Source organism: Polychytrium aggregatum (genome assembly GCF_025602895.1).
Source record: "Polychytrium aggregatum strain JEL109 chromosome Unknown BJ171scaffold_1, whole genome shotgun sequence".
In the NCBI taxonomy this organism is placed as follows: Eukaryota; Fungi; Chytridiomycota; class Chytridiomycetes; order Polychytriales; genus Polychytrium; species Polychytrium aggregatum.
In genome coordinates, this window is record NW_026516203.1 from 297998 (window position 1) to 318330 (window position 20333).

The window sequence follows — 20333 nt, forward strand, 5'->3', positions numbered from 1 at the left end:
TTGCTCTTCCCTCTCTTCTCCACGCCAGCTTCGTAGATAACCCTGTAGACTATACTTTTACGCGGTACATATACTTGATGGTCCGCGCGGAGCCATCGGTCCATCCGATCCATCCGCGATAGGATATGGTCCTTGCTCCTTGAATCCCCTCGTCCGCCTTTATTCCATTTGTTATCGTTGTTATTCCTGCCTCCGCTTCTTTATTCTTATCGTATGCTGAGCTCCCAGTTTGAAACGAAATGCCCCTGTCACTGTGGGACCAAACAACTCCTTCCCTCCCTCGCTCCCTCATCCAGAATGGATGGCCTATGGCCACTCCGTCTCGCCACTACTGCCGAGGCTATCCTGGTCGCTGTCACGGTGCTCGCTGTGTGTCGGCTGCTCGAGCAACATGATGCTTGAATGCCACGATGCTCGCAACTCCGATCGCGAGTCGGACGGATGGAGCCGTCGATCACGCACTCTGTCGAGCCACCCAAGGGCCTGCGTTCGAATCTGAGGACAACGGAGCAGTGGAACCCGGAACGAGATGCGGGCTCGAAGTCGCTGGACAAGTGGCGGCGGCATCGACACCGACATCGACTCCGACTCCGACTCCGACTCCAGGACTGGGAGCTTTGGTACTGGCTGCGGCTCGAGGCCATTTCTGCCTGGAGTAGCAGCCATCGTTTGTTCCGTCGATGGCGCTTCTGGAGCAGGATCGTTGAGGGTCCTGTCCCCTGGGTGCGGTGATCCTGGACAGCTCTCCAAAGATATGAGCGAGGGCGTGAACGGATCCTGGTGATATCGCTCCCGATTGCTGTCTTTGAGGCTGCCATCGCTGAGGTCGAGACTGAGCTTTGCCATCGGGCCAGCGACGACGCTTTGGCTATCGGCTCGTGGACTTGGCGTTGGAATCGCAATGACGGGAATGGCCCACGAAAGCAGCAACCGGAGACACGCAAGCCAAAAGACCAGGCTTCCAAATGCCATCAGGAGCGCAAAGACATATCGGTGGCGGCAGAGCGTATCAAAGTACTTTGCCAAGATGAGATCCAGTCCAGCCGAGAGGCTGTCCGAGGACGATAACGACGACAGCTGCGAGAGCGAGGGCGAGGAGCCTTGGATCCTCAGCAACATGTCGCGGACCGAGCTTTCGTTCAGGGCCCAGGTCATGCTGCTGGCCAACGGCAAATCGATCCGGAGCCGGGAGCGGGCCTCGGTCTGGAGTTGGTTCAGCTCTTGCACGGTCAGGTTGATCTGCAGCAGACACTCGGTAAACTGCATGACGGCGTCCCGGAGCGGAGGGACAGGCGCAAAGGCAGCGCTGAGGGCCTCTGAGAATCCCGTGGCAAAGCCGGCGACGGTGGTGTTGAGGATGGCCAGGGTATTGTCGACCCAGCCAAAGAGATCGCCGTTGATCTCGCTTTCGATCTGCTGGATGCGGGTGTCGATGTCGTAGAGATAGCTGCCGAGCGACTCGTTGGCCACCTGTACAATCTTGGGCTCGACCCATGAGAGCGTCTGATTGAGCCCGGCAGCGACAGTGCGGACGAGATCTGGGCGGTGTGCTTGGATCAACCAGAGCTGGCACGAGATACTCGCGACGCCGAGCAGACCCGTGAGAAAACACAACCCGGACGGAGAATGAGATGCATAGCGGACAAGCCACTTGATGCGAGCACGAGCCGGTTGGGAAAGTGAACAGTGCCTTTCCAGTCGAGCAAAGAGGGCCGAGAGGAAGCGAGATTGTCGGGGATGGCTGGCGATGGTGTACAGCTCGGTAGACTGGCTGAGCGACCATGAGCATGCCAGTTCGGACCTGGTGCCCGGAATGACGTCCAGGTTGAGCAGCAGCGAGTGGAACGCAGCAATCTGGCGCTGCTCTTGCTGGTACTTGCGACTCTCCATCACTACATCGGCAGCAATCGACACCAGCGACAGGAAGAGCACCACCCCACAAGCCACCAGCAGCAAGAGCTGGAGGTCGGCGGCAACCTGATCGATCCACCCGAGGTCGAGCAGGTCCGAGCAGAAGGACACCGGGCTGGCGAGCGGCGGGACTGGCAGAAGGGTCGGAGAGATTGCAAGCTGGGAGATTTTGTCCCGGGCAGCATCCTCGATTGTCTGAAAGGGTGCCGAGAAACTCTGCTCGATCGTGGCTTCGATCTGGTCGAGACTCGGGATGCTGGACGACAGATTCTGGAGGGCCTGGACGAGTGTCTCGGGGATGGTGAAGTTGAGGGCCTGGATCACACCCGAGAGCTGGATGGGATCCTGGATGCTGCCGCCGAGCGGCTGCACGATGAGGGCCAGCACATCGCCAGGGACCGTCGAGGTGATAACGGCGTTGACATGGCTCAGTCCGCTCTGCAGGGCCTGATCGACCGCCTGGATCTGGGTGTTCAGAAATGCCCGGATCTCCTCGGCATGCTGAGCGAGCGTTCCGACGGTGGCCTGCAGCACCGTATCCATGGTGCAGAGCAGCAGCCGCTGATAGCGGCGGATGAGATACAGCAGCACATTGTGCAGCAGCTGGATGCCGCCCTGGACGAGGCTTGCCGTACGATTGAGAGCCACGTTTGATGCCGACAGCACCAATTCATTTGTGGATGCTGCAGCATAGTGAGGGAAGGATGAGACCGTTGTTGCTGCCGACTCGAGCGACCAGCATGCCGAGGACAGATCGGTCTTGGCGGCATCGCGGTAGTCGCCGACGACGAACAGCAGCGACACCAGATTGGCAAGAACGAGGAGCAGCGAGAAGATTTGATGGTTGGCAAAGGCACGGCTTTGACGCTCTCGGAGGGTCAGTGTCCAAGGAAGATCGGATGGGATGTGTCGCTGAGCACCGCGGGAAGCGGCCGAAGGCGACTTGGGCCAGGCTGGGAACCAGAGAGGGCGACCGCCCTTGCCAAGATGGAAACTAGCCGAGGCACCGCGGAGAAAGTCCATTTCTGGATGAGTGCCCGCAAACGGTGGAGCTGGAGGTGACTGGGCAAGAGGGAAGAGGACATGGCGAGCAAGCTGCTTTTTGAAGTGCGCGATGCGTGAAGGAGGCCAGGGATCAAGGGCCTTGACACGATACGGGGAGGGACGTCGTCGATGACTGATCTGTATATTTGGATATGGGTACGCTGCAGCATCGACCGGCCCACTTTGTCAGCCTGAACCGCCCTGACCCACAACAGACTCAGGGCTCGCATCTGTGGTGAGCAGCGACCAGAATCGCCGCGGAGCTCAAGGGCGCCAGGTGATGACTTGAATGGCTTTCTCGGCGACTTCTCTCAGCTGCTGGTTCGGCGAGCTTTCCTTGATATTCTCCAGCTACATCGGGTCGTGTTGGCCCAAACGTGGTTGGAAGAGGACAAACAGACAGTTATTGACCGAGACTGCGAGCAGTGAGCGGCATATGTGAGTTGACAGAAACTGCCATCAAGCGGCGCACCTTCTTGATGGCGGAATGCAGCTGAAACCGTCCTCGGTAGTCCTCGGCGCAGTTGGTGATGCACTGCGGCGTGGTGGTGGGAGGAACAAACCGATAGAGCAAATCAGGATGTATATCTCGGTGAGTCCGAGTCACCCCTATTGGGCTTTGAGTCGACGGCCGCCCGGAAGCTGCACTCCCGTCGTTCTCCCATCTGAGCGGGCACACTTTTGTGCCTGCAGTGCCCGCAGTGCCTGGATCTCTGCGTGCATAAACCCGCACCTTGATCACATTCAGAAGTACGGACTGGGATTCGTCGTTTTGAATGAGTTCCAGGAAGATCGGAACAGCGTTTTCTCGCACCAGAATGCGCTTTGCATCGCAGTCGATGGTGATACTGGGGGGGAGATGCAATGAAGAATGGCGATTGTTGCTGCTGTTTCAGCATATGCAAGTCCATCTGTGCGCTTGCTAGACTCGCATCAGATTTGCTCCAGATGGTCGCACCTCATAATCGCCCCAGCGGAGGCGGCCCGCACCTCGGGCTTGATGTCTTTCAGAAGCCGCATCAGTCGGGGAATCGTCTGGGGGTTCTTGACGGCTAGCTTCTTGACCTCGGCATGGAAGCTGGCAAGGCACGGACGGTCAGATCGGGGGCGGTACTCGGAGGGAGAAGGCCCTATCCTAACGCTGATGTTTGGTTGCTGTTTCTTGAAACCTCATCGAATATGCATGTTGCCCCCCCCCATGGACAGAAGAAAAATACTTGCCAGAGCGCCATGATGCATCGACATGCCGCCACCTTGACGTCCGTGACGAGCTCGATTTGAATGAGGTCTGTGAAGATGTCGAGGGCCGAGTTGTTGACGGCATCGCGGGGAACCCATGGGGTCGAGCCGTGCCGGATGCAGTTGTAGAGGGTTTCGAGGATGACGACCTGGATATCCATGCGCTCCGTTGGGACTTTTTTGATCAGCACCGGGAGTAGCGAGAAAGAGAGGCAGCTGTCGCTGCCTGGACAAGACCAGTGTCGTTATGCGAATTGGTTGGATGAGCCGTCAGTCGCCGTCGTGCAACCTGTCGACCAAAACCTGCCGACGTCTGTGAGTCGTCTCGACTCGGACGACCAACCTTCGCGCTGAGAAGTGACCCGGCAAAAGATATCGTGAGTCTGCTTTCGTACAAGCGGATCGGCATCATCGAACTGGTGGGGATGGGCAGCGCAGTTGCAGTTGCAGTTGCAGTTGCAGTTGCAGTTGCAGTTGCAGTTGCAGTTGCAGTTGCAGATAAAAGTTTGCCGTCGTTAGAAGCGAGCCTGGCCACATGACAAATCAAGAGCCGCCGGGGATGGCACTGGATGGACTGGAGCAGGCGTCAACATCGAGAGACGCACCAGCTTGGCCAACTTTGCCAGGGTTCCGTTGTCGACGACGCTCTTGCGGCCGATGGCATGCGCTAATCGCGGGAACAAGATCCCCATCCGGAGCGGAGGTCGGGTTCGGATGTGCGAGATGCATGACGGCGTGGGAAAGTGAGCGACCTCGATACGGCGTGCCAACACTCATGTCCTGCACGGACTCTGCAATGCCGCTATGACCGCAAACGGATATCGGACTCTGTATCGACCCCGAGTACCGTCGATCGTTTGAGGGTGCGAATGCTACCTCGCCGCTGCGGAAATTGCACGATGGTGTTTGCTGGTGCGGAGGAGCCCGCCTGCATACATACAGCATAGCGACCTCATGCATTCGGTCGCTTTTTGCTTGACCGTCAGATCCGTCTCTCCCAGCAGCCTCGTGAGCTTTGGTACAATCCCTGGATTGTCGGTAAGTGAGATTTTGCGCCACAGGGCAGCGAGGCGACGGCCGCGGGTCAGGACTGCTCCAGATCCCATTACTGCTCCTTGGCTCAGCATGTGTATCGATCGGATGGCCTCTGCTTGCTCACCTTCATGCAGGGCCGACGCTATGTTTTCCGGATTATGGAACAGATCCGATAAAAAGACCAGCGCCCGCTGACGCTCAAAAAGCTGCTCGTCAATCAGCTCGGATATCTGGCAGGGGCAACATGGGGAATGGAGCGTAAAACTCCGTCAGTGCCGCTGTCGAGAGCTCAAGAGGCTTCCCCTCCGAACGGAATCCTGTCCTGTCCTGTCCTGTCTTGTCCTATTCTGTCTTGTCCTGTCCTGCCGATGGCCAAGCGGCCTGCGTACCAGCTTGGGAACAGCCCGGCGTCCGTAGGCCAGCTGGAACTTGGTCGGGTCGACGTGAGGCGGAAGTGTCGCCGCAAGACACTCGGTCATCTCCTTGGGGCCAAGAGGTTTGTGGTAGATGCTGGCCATGTTGGTTTCGACACCGTATTTAGCGGCTGAGTGCGTAAGGCAGTATTGCTGGAGGATCAAGAGAGGCCGCTGGAGGATCAAGAGAGGCCGCTGGAGGATCAAGAGCACTGCCGAGGGAAGACCGAGTCTCAAACGCAGATGCAGCCGAGGGCTATAGCACGGGACGCCAATCAAAGGCCGCCAGACATATGCTGGCTGATCGCATTTCTGGATGATCGCATTTCTGGATGATTGCTGCCGATATCGTCAGTGAGCCCGGAAGTGATCGCAGCTCCTCTTGCGTTGAGCTCGGTCCAAAAATAAGAAGAAAAAACGAATATCTTGGGCAGCAGCATTCTCAGAAACCTCGGGAGCCCACATCTCACCCCCAGCCATGTTCTTTCGCTTCAACCGACTCCCAAAACATCGCCTGGTCCATCAATATGTCAGGTCCTGGATGCGCCAGTTGCCCAGAGCTAGCCCAGCAGTCGCTGTGCTTCCTCGGATCTTGCCTCATGCGGCGCTGTTTGGGCTCGGCTCGGCAGGAGCAGTACTTGCACTGGGTAGGCTCGGCCCGCCGGCGATCTGGATTGCGCTGCTGCATCAGCCGGTGGTCCAGGCCGGCGATATCTCGAGGCCGTCGATCCGAGAACGTCGATCCGGCGTGGCTGGTCGAGGGCCTTGCCTTCGCGTTTCTTGACCAGATCTATCGGCTGCATCTCACCCGTGCTGCCCCTTGCCCTCTCTCTCGATCTTGGCACCGATTTCAATTCAACTCGCACCGCCAGCAATGTCGACGGAGCCCTGCCAGTGCGCCGGAAAGGAACAGGTACGTCCCAGCCGACAACCCGAGGCCGGCAGCCAGACTCTCTGGAAAGCCGGCCACCTCTCGCCCAGGCCAGCCACAATCCGAGGCCGTTAAATGCCAACGGCGACCAGAGGGAGCCGGAGCGCAACATGCCAGAGATATCACAGCTGACGACGCTTGCACACGCTCCCCAGGCCGCTTTCACTCCGCGCCCCATCGTGATGTGCGGCCCCTCGGGCACGGGCAAGTCAACGCTGCTCAAACGACTCTTTGCCGAGTATCCAGACAAGTTCGGCTTCAGCGTCTCTCGTGAGTGTTGGCTGAAAGGAGTTTGCTCTGTCCGCCGGCGCGGCGTGCGAGGTGGGATCGACGATCGCATCGTCTTCATCTGGTCTAACAGCCCCCCAACCCACTATTGGTCTTGCTAACAGATACGACCCGCAAGCCCCGACCCGGTGAGGTTAACGGCAAAGACTATCACTTTGTCGAGCGCGAAGTCATGCTCCAGGAGATTAGCGTCGGCAAGTTCATCGAGAGCGCCGAGTTCTCTGGCAACATCTACGGTAAGCGAGCCAGAGGGGGGGAGCGTTGACGAAGCCCTCGGTGATTCCACTCAGGAGTCTGGTTGGAGAACCAGTCCATCACATCTGCGCCTGGATATGCACCAGGATATTGAGAGAATCCGGTCGCCTGTTGGACCGACCCAGCGAAAAATCATTCGCTGCGGATCAGCATTGGCAGCAGCGCTTCAAGAACAGCAGGAGGGAGGCCGACAGCGATGCAGGTTTGTCGCGGCCGATGCAGTCGCTGACAGCAATTCCTCTGCCACAATCAATCAACCAGGCACCTCGTACCGCGCAATCGAGGACGTGCTGGCGTCCGGCAAGAACGTCATCCTGGACATCGATATGCAGGGTGTGCTGATCCTGCAGCGCCAGCTTGCCTCGGGCGAACAAAAGCTCAGCGGCAAGCCGCTGTTTGTGTTCATTGCCCCGCCCAACGTCCAAGAGCTGGAGAAGCGACTGAAGGGCCGCGGAACCGAGAACGAAGAGAGCCTGGCCAAGCGCCTCGATGCGGCCAAGCGGGAGCTCGAATGGGGCCTCAAGCCTGGCTCTGTCGATGCCGTGATCGTCAACGACGACGTCGAGAAGGCGTATGTCGAGCTCAAGACCGTGATCTTGTCGTGAGGAGCATCTGTGAGTGGCGGCATCAGAGCCGGATGCCATCCAGTACCGATGTCTTTCGGGCCGTGCAGAGCCCGAAACAGACGGCGCCCGATGTAGACGGCGACGGCAAAGTGAATAAATACCATCGCCTGCGACCACCCTTGGCCATAGACAGCTCTGTGTTCTGGGCCAGAGCGACGACTGTGAGAACTGCAATCGCCAGCCGGTACTAACCCGGGACGGCTGTGGTGTGGCAGTGCGCCGCCCCACCGCCACCACGCCGCCCGTGTGTTTGGCGCAAACACGGCGAGACCACACAGCGAGAGCACACAGACTGCAGAGCGCACGGCTGTTTGCTCTCGCCGAGAGGCCGCGAGGGCGAGCGAGGCCGCCGACCCGCCGCTTGTTGGTCTTCGGCTCGGGCTGGATCCGCCGTTCTCCCCGTCCAAAAACCGAGCCAGCGCAACCACCCAAGCACCAGCAGCTTCAGCAGCATCCCGGGCCGCATCCTGGGCAGCATCCCGAGCAGGCCTACGCAGGTCCAAGCAGGTCCAAGCATCGTTCGATCCGAGCGCTTGCCTCTCCCAGCAGCACATCGTCGTCACTCTCCCCCTGCGCTCCCACCGGCCAGCTCCTCGGCATCCGTTTCTGGTCCTGTCGTCGCCTCTGGCCTGGCGCTCGCCCCTTGCAGCCCCTCCAGTTGATATTGCCTCCCTCGCTGCCAACGACAGCCTCGGGGCAAGCGCAAGCGAATCAAGACAGATCCAAACCGACAGCAGAAAGCTCCACTCTCCTCTCTACTTGGATCGATCTCCATCGACGCCGAAATGTCGTCGCCTGCTCCAAGCAACGGCGAGGGCTCGTCCTCCTCCGGCACATCCTTCAGTGCCCTGCCGCCAAAGTGCGTCGTTTGTCTGAAGGATGCCCATTACATGTGCTCGCTTTGTGGGCCGGGATACCACTACTGCTCCTCCGAGTGCCAGACCGCCGACTGGAAGTCCCACAAGCTCGTCTGCCGTGGCGTCAAGCGAAAGAATCAGTCTGAAACCGAGCCCCCGCCGGATCCCGAGAGCGCCCGGGTTTCGATGGAGCTGTCGGTCTCGCAGCAATCGTCGACTCATGGCGTAACATCGCTCGAACGCAGAGTCGGAAAGAAAGTGGTCGGGCGAGGCAACATTGCCCAGGTCATCAACAGCCATCCCAGCCACGGAGGTGTGTGCATGACCCCGGGGCTTGTGGTCCGTGTGATTGGGCCTGCCGCCGTTCGTACATGTTGCTATGCGCTGCCTTGAGCAGCCGATAGTAAGCCCGACCTTGAGCGGCTGATAGTATGCCTGACCTTTTGAGCGCCCTCTCATCTCCCAGATATACCAATGGATGTGCTGAACAACTCCAGCTCGCAAGATATCGACAATCAGGCATGTTCAAGGTTGCGATGATGTCGACTGTGTGGGAAGCATGTGCTTCACTCGGCCGGCCTCTAAACTAACCCATCGTCCGCCTCCAGCCTCCCAGTCCAACAATGACCTCCAACACCGCGGCCGAACAAATCGAGGATATGATATTTTATACAAACCAAGTCTACATGATCATCAAGCCTGTTGTGGCATGCATCATCCTGGCAATGTTCTGGGTCAAGATCACACGGGTCTCCAACGACTACTACGACACCGGGTATGCATGCGCTGATGCTCACGAACACCCTCGGGCTGATGATGTCCGAGCTGTCCTCTAAACCAAGCTGGTATCCGCTGCTACTTGTTACAGAAACGAAGCTCCGTCAAGTTCATCGTACATTGACAACTTGACGGGATCGTCTGGGTCGGACACGAGCGCAGCTGTCTTGGCCTCCCTCAAGACCGCCGGCATCTATCTCGCTCAGATCATCGGCGCCACCTTCGTGATTGTGGCGCTCTTCAAGTACGGATGCATGAAGGTATATATTAGGCCCCATACGCCGCCATGTGACACATTACAATATGATAGCGGCCCGAGACTATAGAGGGCGATATACTCGTCTGGATAGTGGGGCACAAGCATATTTGCTCCAGGGCCACGGCTGTGCTAACAACCCATCTTGCCTCGTCCAAATGTGACCTTGATCTGTGGAACAACCTCGGGCGATGCACACCAGATCCTATATGCAATCTTTGGAGTCATTGTCCTCGGTCTCCTCGGACTCTTTGGATACTTGCTCGGAAGCAGTTTGCTGATCGTCTACAATGTGCCGTTCGACTGGATCACTTTCGGCTTTTGTCTCTGGAATCTGGTCGTTGCCGGCCTCGCCATGATCTTCTGGAAAGGGCCGCTGTATCTGCAGCAAATCTACTTGGTCTTGATGAGTAGCATGATGGTACGCTTCAAGTAACCGCCCTGTCAATTGCGGCTTGATCGATCGATCGGCTGGAGATCGACCCGACGAAACTCTCCGCATGCCTTGATTGTAATCCAATCGTGTTTGCGCCGACGGTGTGGTCTCTCCTGACCCATATTCACGCCGATCATTCGCACAGGCCTATTCGCTGACAACCCCGCAAACTCCCGCTCTGACTACTTGGATCCTGCTTGTGCTCCTTGCGATTTGGGGTATGTCGGATCGGTGTCCTGGATTCTACGACTCCTGAACGAACTCGCGCTGACCTCCATGCATCTGTCCATCCAAACCCTCCAGACTTGATTGCGGTGCTGTGCCCGTTTGGTCCGCTCCGTGTGCTGATAGAAACGGCCAAGAAGGAAGATCGGGAGATTCCAGCTCTGTTGTATTCAGGTATCACGGCTTGCTGCCGCAGCGCAAACGCCGCCTCTACTGTTGACGGAGCGGCTTGATCGACCAGCGGCGGGATTATGGCAGAGAGCACGCAGGCATTCCCGTGTCGCCGGCGATTTCCGACCACTGACAATGCTCGACTGCGACTTGTGTTCTTCAGTTATGGTTTGGATGATGGCCAGTCCTCCCGAGACACTGCCTTCGGAGCGGCGGCCGTCCCCAATCCAGCCGCCACAAGCCGTGCTGCACTCGGTCGACGACACCAGGTTCCTCGCCAACCCGTCGCCAAAATCCAAGTTCTCACTTTCGGAGTATGACGAGGACCGCGAGTTAACCTCTCTGCCGGTGACTGACCGATCGGAGAGACGAACTTCCCCGCTGCCGGCCGGCACCGCCCCAAGCCAAGCTCCTCGTCATGGCGAAGTAGTTGTTGAGGAAGGCGCAGAGCCCGAGAATCAGGACGAGGATGAGGAAGACGACGAGAAAAACGGCCTCAAGCTCGGTCTCGGCGATTTTGTCTTTTACAGCGTCTTGATCGGCCGAGCAGGTGAGTTGCTGCACTTGGGAACAATCCCGATTTGTTTGGATGTTGTCGATGCTGAGCAGTGTGGTATCCACCGCCACGGGACAAGCACTGGGCGCCGACTCGCTGATGGCACTCACTCATTGCAACTCCCAAATCTGTTTCAAATGCATCCAGCGCTCTTCGACTGGATCACGACAATCGCCTGCATGGTTGCTGTCCTGACTGGCCTCAACACCACCATTTTCCTGCTGGTGATTTACCGAAGAGCGCTACCTGCGCTGCCGATCAGCATTGCCTTTGGCGTGCTGTTCTATTTCGTATCGTCGATTGTCCTGACGCCGTTCATGATCGATCTGGTGCAACTGTCCCCGCCTCCCAGCATCTCGCTGAGCAGCGCGCTGATCGTCGGCAAGGGCATGAACGGAGGCATGATATACGTATAGAGTGTGGCACAATGGTCATACTAATGGAAGGATAACCGAAAGAGTCTCAATTGAAAAGTTGCACTGGCGTGTCTGAATAGAAGTTGGCGCTCCCGGCCGTCAGCAATGTCATTCACAGGATCGGGGCTGCTTCAGGCTGTTGTTTTGTTTCACGTGCTGTACTTGGCCTTTGTCGTGCGAGGTTGCCTGTATCTTGCACCTGTCCTATAAAGAACACGGATACTCCATATTGTGATTCCTGATGACGCTGATGGCACTGTCCATTGCCTAATATCAACTGCCGCCGTGTCGATGGAAGGTGGGCCGCTGAGGAAAGTCCATGGCTGGCTGCTGGCGGTTGGTTGGGTGATGGAGGGGTGCATGGAGGGGTGCATGGAGGGTGAAGGTGCTGCATGCCCAGGGATGACTGATCGTGCCCCGGTTGCTGCCTCTGGATCGATTGTGGTGCTGGGTCGGCTGTTTGCGGCTGTTTGTGGCTGTTCCGGAGAGTGCTCCGTCTCTCAGGCGGGATGCGGATGCTCTCGAACATAGGATGCCTGGTGATTGCAGGCGCCAGCAGCCAGAGCAAAGCAAACATTGCCGATCGGCCAACAGAGCCGATACCCTCAACTGCATTGCCCTCAACTGCATTGCCCTCAACTGCATTGCCCTCAAGCGCCTTGTCTCCAACAGCGACACCAACAGCGACACCCAACAGAGATACCCATGCCGAGGCGGCGCCTCCATTCCCGCTCGCCACCAAAGACATTGCCTCCATGATACCCCTTGCGGCCCGCGAACCAGCCCTGCGCAAACGCGGTATCTCGCAGCCGCGCCACACGAGAGTGCGGACGCCTGCGATTGGCCAGGATCCGGGCGCTGGTCGCGACGATACCGGCTCGGTCGTTCTGTTGCCGCGGCTTCCGCAGAACAATCGGCGCCTCGCTTCGAACACCAGATCGTCGGTATCTCTGGCCGCGTCTGGCTTGCGTGCAGCCATGATGCATCGCCGCTCCCCCCCCCCAGTCAAGACGGATATAAAAGGTCCTTGGATGGCCGGTCGGCTTCTGTCAGCATCGTCCTCTCGACACTGCCGGGTTCTCCACCGTTCCAGCGCCTCTGCTCAAGCCATCCACACATTCTTTGGTCTCCTTTCTCGTCTCGCCAACAGCCATGTACATCAACAACACATATATCATGGATGCTGTCAATAGCACCATCACCAACACCACTGCCGCTGCTAATGCGACCTCCACCTCCACCGGCGACGACTGCAATTGGATATGTAGGTTTCCACAGCCGTGATGCATTCTCGCTCCGGTGGAGCGTCATTGGCGGCCGCTCGGCCATGTCAGTTGCGAGGGAAAGCATCCGGGTCTGACTTGTCTCTGGTATCCTCCTTTGTCTCCAGGCTGGTTGTTCCGCCCCTCGCTGGCCGCCACGTGGCTTGAGGCGGCAATCCCTCTGATCGTTTTCATTTTGGTGGTCCTTTACGTTTTTTGTGTTTATATATGCCTGTGTCTTCGCTCCGCCTGTAGTCGACGCAAGTACCGAAACTCATTCGAATCAACGAGAGTGGTTCAGATCTGAGCCGAGGGCGGTCCTGTCAGCGACAGAAAGCACCGGCTGTCGCGGCATTCAGCAGCTGTGCGGCGCTGGCCATGTATATTTGTGGTGCTCGTCTGTCGGCCCGCCCTGTTCTCGTTCGCCGTCCCCACTCTGTGGGACTGCTGCGTCCAAGTTTGATCACTTGTCTCCGGCCTCATCTCCCTTTACTTCTTCGCACACATATCTTGTGTTTCCATTGCACTAATACATACTCAGCTCTGCATCGATCTCGATCCCAATCTCATTCTGGAGGGTGTGGTGAAGTTGGTGTCTTCTTCGAGGGCCAGAGTGGGACTCGGTGGATCACACACACAGACTTCGTCGAGGCCAGCACCTCAGTCCAGTTGCACAACACATCCCAGACGGACCGAGCCTTGCCTCTCCGCCCAGAACCAGATCCGGCGAGCTCGTGGCTCAGATCCGGCTTAGACAAATCCATTTGCTCAACTCCAGGATCCTTCGTTCAAACAATCCGCTTGGAGTATAAGCAAGGATGATCCCCGGCACGAACAGGATGCTGGTTCGCAGTGACGAAGGACTGACTGGGTTCATGTTGTCGACATCTCAGCGGAAAGCCTGTCGATTCATAGTTGCTTGCTGTCAAAACGAAATGCCACGGTCTCGATTGCGGTCCTCTACGCCCCAGTTGTTTGTTTGGGAGCACAGTCTTCACATTCAACGTGACCTGGACAGCTCCATTCAAAAGTGTGATCGGTTCAAGGTTTTCATGTCGAACCAGCCGTCGGCCCTCCAGATGCCACGAGCACATCTCGCCATGGGGCGAACAGCGGAGCGCGTGCAGGCCCCATAAAAGTGGGTTATGTCTTCGGTGCGCCAGAGCAGCAAGGTTGTGTCCAATGGACTCGTCCTGGGCAGTACCGAGTCCGCTCAGTCCTGCCCACCCTCGAAGCACAGGCGCCGCTCGGCGGGTATAATGGGTCGCTTGGCCCTTTCCCCTCGTCTCCTTTTGTCGTTTCGGCTCCTTCGTCGCCCTCCGGGTTTCCTTTGGTATCGGCACACCTCCACCTCCCCCGTCCCGCTTCTCCACCATGCTCCGGGCCATCTCCTGTTGTTTTGGAGGGCTCGCGACCCCGCCCAAGGACCGAGGCGTCTCCGAGCGCACCACTGTCTCGGAGCAGACGGGGTCCTCTGTCTCCCACCAAACCCCGCAAGCCCAGCCTCCTATCTCCGAGCAGCCTCAGCCTCAGCCCCCGGCCGCCCAACCCGCTGACATTCAAACCCAGACCCAGACCCCTGTCTCCCAGCAGCCAAAGTCCCCTCCGACCGATCCCTTTGGCCCCTGGCTCCATCCTGTCGAGTGTCTCATTAACACTGCCCGCGACGAGCCCGATGCCCTCCTGATCAACACCTACGAGAGCGGCATCTCGGAGCGACTCAGCTATCTCCGTGTGTGGAAGCAGGCATACTCGGTCGCCCAGGCTCTCAAGGCTCTCCCTGGCTGGAACGACGACGGCCATGAAGTCATCGGCACCTTCTGCGAGGCCGAAGCCAGCTGGGTGATCTACTCGTTCGCTGTGTGGATGCTGGGCAAGTGAGTATCAGCTGTCGGTGTGATGTTTTGATGTGGAGTCGTGAACATCAATTCAAGCAAGGGACATGCCCAGCCCTTGTTCTCTGCCATGTCAAGGGTCGAGTCTCACCTGTCTCTTGATCCTCCCTCCATCCAGGAAAACACTCAACCTTGCCCTCAACCTGCCTCCTGCAGCCCGCAAGGGCCTGTGCGAGAGGTATGTCCCTGGTTGCTATCGTGAAGACGGGCTGACTAGTTCCTGGTTGAGTCGAGCCAGCTATGCTCGATCCCGATCTGACACTCACACCACCACCGACCGACAGACATGCAATCAAGTTCATCCTCTACCACCATACCAAGCCTGGTCACACCGAAGGCGTGACGTTGGTCGATGCCACCACGTTCCAAGTGCTGGACGACGCTCCACCTCCGTCCCTCGAAGTCTGTGAGCCCCTTGATGGGTCTGTGGCATATGCCTGCACCTCCGGAACGACAGGTGTGTGATCCTAGCGGGGCGGGTGATCGGGTGATGAATCTTGGTGACCGAGCTGTGAGCAAACACGATATAGCATCAAAGTGTCGATGGCGAACCGAGTAACTGTGCCTACGACATGTGATACTGATAGTCAAATGTCCTGTCGCCAGGCATTCCCAAGTCGTAAGTGGCATAGACCGGCTCCGCTGTGTTATTGCATCGCTGCGTTACTGCAGTCCTTGAGGCTCAGCTTCGGACTGCGACTGACTTGCTCCCAACTCCAGATTCAAGTATTCCCACATGGTGGCGACCGTGCTCAGACCATCACTTGGCATCCCTCAGTGCTCTGCCGGCCTCTGCCAGGTTAGCGCCGAGCAACCCAACACATGCATATGGCGTTAGTATGTTCACTAAAGTTCCTTCGGTTCCAAAGGCCCCCTCCTTCCTTTCAGCTCTAGGCCTTATTCTTTGTGTGTTGAATCTGAAGGGATCGCTCTGGATTCCTGAGCCAACTCCCAACACTGTGGATAAAGTCAAGAGGATCGTCAGAATGCTGGATGATGATCTTTCGTACCTGTTCCTGGTAGGCAAACCGATCGTTATGAGAGCGATGCGATACCGTGTGCGCATAAACTAACCCGCGGTGCTTGCCCAACCAGACGCCGTCCTTCATGAAAATGACAATCAAAGTCGCCCTTGCCTCGAACCCAAACGTCCAGTGGGCAAAGACAAAGAAGGTCTCGATGGGCTCGGAACTAGTCCCTCTGAGTGTCGTGCAGAAAGCCAGGGCCCTCTTCCCCAACGCAATCATCGACCTGGGATACGGCTCGAGCGAGGTAAATTGAATCCTGGTCGCATTGCCAAGCATTTCCGCTGGCGTTGACCATCAATCTCTCTGCTCCAAGTCCGGACTTGTTGGCGCCTTCTCTCTCCTTCGTCTTCCCGCAGGAGTCCCGGCTCCTCCAAAGCATCTGGAGTATAGACTCGTTACGCCAGGAGTGCGCTGTCTCCTCTTTGACGAGGAGGGAAACATCGTCGACCAGAAGGTCTCCAAGAGCGGCGTACTCGTCTTTGCCGTCGACAAGGATCATCATGCGAAGAACCATCCCAACTTTGTCAACGCTGATCCCAACAACAAGCTCGCACCCTTTGGTTTCCTCGAAGACGGCTCGCCCCGCGTCTGCACCATGGACTGGGTCGAAATGACTGGCGAGAACCAGTTCACTGTGATTGGAAGGTGAGGTCGATGACAGTAATAGCGTCATGGGGTGGTAAGCGCTTCCATGTGAGGATATTCATCTCGCCAACCTCTTCAGATTCGACCAGAAGATCAAGGTCAACGGCGTCTATGTCGACCTCAACGCCCTCGAGGAGTTGGTTCTCCAGCACATGTCCAAAACCATCAGCGATTGCACCTTTGTCCAAACCTCCGAGAAGCAGATCGTGATGCTTTACGTCCTTCAGAAGGGATCCGACATCGATACTGCTCCCAGCGAGATGATTCGTGTCGTCGAGGACTTTTTTACCCTCGAGAACGTCGCTAAGTTCCCGATCCACAACGTCTTCGAACTTCACGAGTTCCCCTTCAACGACTCGGACAAGCGCGACCTCAAGAAGCTCAGGCGCATCGCCGAGCACGCCAAGTACTTTGGCAAGTCGGTTGTCTATCCGCCTCTCATTATCGAGGACACTCCCCTGTCTCGCACTGCCGCCAAGATCTCCACGCTCGGCAGCCAGATCCTCGACATTGTTTCCCTCGACGGCCGCAACTACTACATCGGCGGTGTCGGTTTTGACTCGCTGAGTGTCAGCCGCCTCGCCCTCGCCATCAAGGACGAGTTTGATGTCGAGATCTCACCGCTGATCCTGCTGTCGAACGGAATGACGCCGCTCGATGTCGCCCAGCTGGTCGTCGACATACTCGACGACAAACCGATGATCCCCCCGACTGTTGATCTGGCCGCTGAGGCCATTAAACTCGACGATGCGAGTGTGACGACCGAGGGTCTTCCTCCGTTTGTCTATCCCAATGACCCTCGTGGCATCGTTCTGACCGGTGCCACTGGCTTCCTCGGTGCCTTCCTGGTCTTTGAGCTGGCCCACAAGTTCCCCCGTGCCAAGATCTACTGCCTCGTGCGAGCCCAGAACGAACAATTAGCATTCACCCGGATTTTCACCAATGCCTCCAAATTGGTGATAGCATCGAGAATGGCTGGCGATCCGCGGTACGATGTGCGCGACCGATTCATCGGACTGTGCGGCGATCTGTCACAGGACAAGTGGGGACTCTCGGACGAGCGATGGAAGGAGATCAGCGAGGAGACCGACATGATTGTCCACAACGGCGCCGAGGTCCACTGGCTGTTCGACTATGACAGACTCAAGGGACCCAACGTCCTCAGCACGGCGACGGCCCTGAGACTGGCCACAACCCACCACCTGAAGCCGCTGCACTACATCTCGACCATCGGTACGATCCCGATGGCCAAGAGTTCCAACGAACCTCTCAAGGAGAAGATCTATTCGGCCTGGAACATCTCTGGCGGGTATGGCCAGACCAAATGGGTCTCTGAACAGCTGATCAACAAGGCACGATCGAGGGGAGTGCCGGTGACGATCATTCGCCCAGCCGTCATTGCCGGCGACAGCCAGTACGGAGGTGAGTCGAGTGTGGTGTGGTGTGATGTGATGGAGATGTCTCATTCGCTCATATGAACTGGCCATGAATCGATGGTCTCGATTGTCAAGTGCCACTCATCCACCAACTGACACCAACTGACACCTTCACACCCTCCATCGCTCCAGTGTCCAACTCTGATGACTACATCTGGCGATATGTCAAGGGATGCATCCAACTCGGTGTTGCTCCGTCGTATGCCACTCCCGTCACGATGACCATAGATCCCGTTGACCACGTCGCCAAGGTGGTCGCCGAGATTGCCGGCTCGGAGGAGTCCCTGTCCAAGTTTGTGTTCCACATCAGCGACTCGGAGCACAGGTGAGGAATGTGTGGAGTGTGAGTGTGAGTGTGAGTGTGAGTGTGAGTGTGAGTGTGAGTGTGTGTGAGTGTGATGTGGATGGTAGATTCCGACTCTGACGACTGACTAACTCACTCACTCCAAAAGTGTCCTCACTGAGACCAAGCTGTTCGAGATTGTCAATTCCTTTGGCTGGCCCGTCCTCTTTGAAACTCGTGAGAAGTTCAAGTACATCCTTTCCACCAACCCCTTGTACAACCAAAATGCCCTGTTCCCGCTCATGCACATGATGATGGACATGTCCATCAAGATCGACAACGCCAACACCCGCTCGATCTACCCAACGCCCTGTCCCTCGACTGTGCTGATCGCCAAGAAGTGTCTCAGCTACTTGAACCATGCTCGCTTCCTTCCCAACCCCATCCAACCGTCGAGCGAGCTCAAGGACGACGAGTATCCCGAAGTCAGCATCTTCACCCGCACCGGCCGCAACTGATCAGCGGACCGTGATTCAGCAATAGATTGATCAGGTTGTTTCGTTCCTCTTCCTTTCTGGTTGAGTCTTTTCTTTCATTTTCTTTCTTTTCCTTTCGTTTCATCTATAAACGGCGGATCACTCGATTGATCCGCTCCCTTCGCTTCCATGATATTGGTCTTTGGTCAAGTCCTGTCTGAGTCTTCTGATGTGAACACGATTGATTTGCTGAGACTGACCGTGACAGGACAGCGAACTTCCCAGACCGCACTGGGATTGCCTTCTGCAGCCCAGTGTGGTCATATCGACGATCGGGACCCCTTCGATACCGATTGCCGCACATGGCGACACGACGATTGTCCATAACACTTGCTCCCTCCAATTTACGTGAGGCAGCAGCAACTACACCTCGGAAAGATTTTCCAGGACAGCGTTCGGTGGAGATTGATCCACTTCTACCGCAAGCAAGAAGAGCGTCACCGCCCTTATATCCCTGGTTCTGGGCGGAGAGGCAAGGCTCGGTCCGTCTGGGATGTGTTGTGCAACTGGACTGAGGTGCTGGCCTCGACGAAGTCTGTGTGTGTGATCCACCGAGTCCCACTCTGGCCCTCGAAGAAGACACCAACTTCACCACACCCTCCAGAATGAGATTGGGATCGAGATCGATGCAGAGCTGAGTATGTATTAGTGCAATGGAAACACAAGATATGTGTGCGAAGAAGTAAAGGGAGATGAGGCCGGAGACAAGTGATCAAACTTGGACGCAGCAGTCCCACAGAGTGGGGACGGCGAACGAGAACAGGGCGGGCCGACAGACGAGCACCACAAATATACATGGCCAGCGCCGCACAGCTGCTGAATGCCGCGACAGCCGGTGCTTTCTGTCGCTGACAGGACCGCCCTCGGCTCAGATCTGAACCACTCTCGTTGATTCGAATGAGTTTCGGTACTTGCGTCGACTACAGGCGGAGCGAAGACACAGGCATATATAAACACAAAAAACGTAAAGGACCACCAAAATGAAAACGATCAGAGGGATTGCCGCCTCAAGCCACGTGGCGGCCAGCGAGGGGCGGAACAACCAGCCTGGAGACAAAGGAGGATACCAGAGACAAGTCAGACCCGGATGCTTTCCCTCGCAACTGACATGGCCGAGCGGCCGCCAATGACGCTCCACCGGAGCGAGAATGCATCACGGCTGTGGAAACCTACATATCCAATTGCAGTCGTCGCCGGTGGAGGTGGAGGTCGCATTAGCAGCGGCAGTGGTGTTGGTGATGGTGCTATTGACAGCATCCATGATATATGTGTTGTTGATGTACATGGCTGTTGGCGAGACGAGAAAGGAGACCAAAGAATGTGTGGATGGCTTGAGCAGAGGCGCTGGAACGGTGGAGAACCCGGCAGTGTCGAGAGGACGATGCTGACAGAAGCCGACCGGCCATCCAAGGACCTTTTATATCCGTCTTGACTGGGGGGGGGGGAGCGGCGATGCATCATGGCTGCACGCAAGCCAGACGCGGCCAGAGATACCGACGATCTGGTGTTCGAAGCGAGGCGCCGATTGTTCTGCGGAAGCCGCGGCAACAGAACGACCGAGCCGGTATCGTCGCGACCAGCGCCCGGATCCTGGCCAATCGCAGGCGTCCGCACTCTCGTGTGGCGCGGCTGCGAGATACCGCGTTTGCGCAGGGCTGGTTCGCGGGCCGCAAGGGGTATCATGGAGGCAATGTCTTTGGTGGCGAGCGGGAATGGAGGCGCCGCCTCGGCATGGGTATCTCTGTTGGGTGTCGCTGTTGGTGTCGCTGTTGGAGACAAGGCGCTTGAGGGCAATGCAGTTGAGGGCAATGC

The 20333-nt window shown here is 57.3% G+C and overlaps 5 protein-coding genes across 5 annotated transcripts; 3 read left to right on the forward strand and 2 right to left on the reverse strand.

Moving 5' to 3' along the window:
- Positions 1-210: 210 nt before the first annotated feature.
- On the reverse strand, positions 211-2934 carry BJ171DRAFT_608753 (uncharacterized protein; the record flags this gene model as incomplete). Its single annotated transcript, XM_053115239.1, has 1 exon — positions 211-2934. The coding sequence occupies one exon, from the start codon at positions 2932-2934 to the stop codon at positions 307-309; it is 2628 nt and encodes an 875-aa protein (XP_052971667.1). The 3' UTR covers positions 211-306.
- A 146-nt stretch (positions 2935-3080) lies between these two features.
- BJ171DRAFT_484479 (armadillo-type protein) lies at positions 3081-5961 on the reverse strand. Its single transcript, XM_053108995.1, has 11 exons — positions 5853-5961; positions 5619-5831; positions 5354-5459; positions 5135-5221; positions 4800-4861; positions 4538-4610; positions 4177-4420; positions 3914-4033; positions 3689-3803; positions 3428-3490; positions 3081-3306 (listed from the first exon to the last, which is right to left on the reverse strand). The coding sequence occupies exons 2-11, from the start codon at positions 5745-5747 to the stop codon at positions 3220-3222; spliced, it is 1086 nt and encodes a 361-aa protein (XP_052971668.1). The 5' UTR covers positions 5748-5831; positions 5853-5961; the 3' UTR covers positions 3081-3219.
- Positions 5962-6399: 438 nt separating this feature from the next.
- Positions 6400-7859, forward strand: BJ171DRAFT_484481 (P-loop containing nucleoside triphosphate hydrolase protein). Its single transcript, XM_053108996.1, has 4 exons — positions 6400-6555; positions 6729-6843; positions 6966-7097; positions 7378-7859. Exons 1-4 carry the CDS (start codon positions 6517-6519, stop codon positions 7719-7721), a joined length of 630 nt encoding a protein of 209 aa, XP_052971669.1. The 5' UTR covers positions 6400-6516; the 3' UTR covers positions 7722-7859.
- Positions 7860-9891: 2032 nt separating this feature from the next.
- On the forward strand, positions 9892-11436 carry BJ171DRAFT_418246 (Presenilin-domain-containing protein; the record flags this gene model as incomplete). Its single annotated transcript, XM_053107332.1, has 5 exons — positions 9892-10053; positions 10214-10286; positions 10372-10508; positions 10903-11014; positions 11168-11436. Coding segments are annotated over 5 exons (753 nt in total), but the record flags the coding sequence as incomplete, so codon positions are not given.
- Positions 11437-13888: 2452 nt separating this feature from the next.
- BJ171DRAFT_594631 (male sterility protein-domain-containing protein) lies at positions 13889-18720 on the forward strand. Its single transcript, XM_053114535.1, has 11 exons — positions 13889-14575; positions 14712-14771; positions 14878-15050; positions 15200-15212; positions 15314-15392; positions 15463-15612; positions 15689-15865; positions 15935-16266; positions 16346-17688; positions 17835-18027; positions 18155-18720. Exons 1-11 carry the CDS (start codon positions 14073-14075, stop codon positions 18501-18503), a joined length of 3372 nt encoding a protein of 1123 aa, XP_052971671.1. The 5' UTR covers positions 13889-14072; the 3' UTR covers positions 18504-18720.
- Positions 18721-20333: the final 1613 nt, after the last annotated feature.

Coding starts and splice junctions, on each gene's coding strand:
- BJ171DRAFT_484479 (XM_053108995.1), bottom strand. CDS start 5,747: ATGGCCAGCATCTACCACAAACCTCTTGGCCCCAAGGAGATGACCGAG. Junction 5,460..5,618: donor GCCGGGCTGTTCCCAAGCTG/GTACGCAGGCCG, acceptor TGCCCCTGCCAG/ATATCCGAGCTGATTGACGA. Junction 3,491..3,688: donor TACTTCTGAATGTGATCAAG/GTGCGGGTTTAT, acceptor ACCACGCCGCAG/TGCATCACCAACTGCGCCGA.
- BJ171DRAFT_484481 (XM_053108996.1), top strand. CDS start 6,517: ATGTCGACGGAGCCCTGCCAGTGCGCCGGAAAGGAACAG. Junction 6,556..6,728: donor AGTGCGCCGGAAAGGAACAG/GTACGTCCCAGC, acceptor CACGCTCCCCAG/GCCGCTTTCACTCCGCGCCC. Junction 6,844..6,965: donor GTTCGGCTTCAGCGTCTCTC/GTGAGTGTTGGC, acceptor TCTTGCTAACAG/ATACGACCCGCAAGCCCCGA.
- BJ171DRAFT_594631 (XM_053114535.1), top strand. CDS start 14,073: ATGCTCCGGGCCATCTCCTGTTGTTTTGGAGGGCTCGCGACCCCGCCC. Junction 15,866..15,934: donor TGGGATACGGCTCGAGCGAG/GTAAATTGAATC, acceptor CTCTGCTCCAAG/TCCGGACTTGTTGGCGCCTT. Junction 18,028..18,154: donor ATCAGCGACTCGGAGCACAG/GTGAGGAATGTG, acceptor TCACTCCAAAAG/TGTCCTCACTGAGACCAAGC.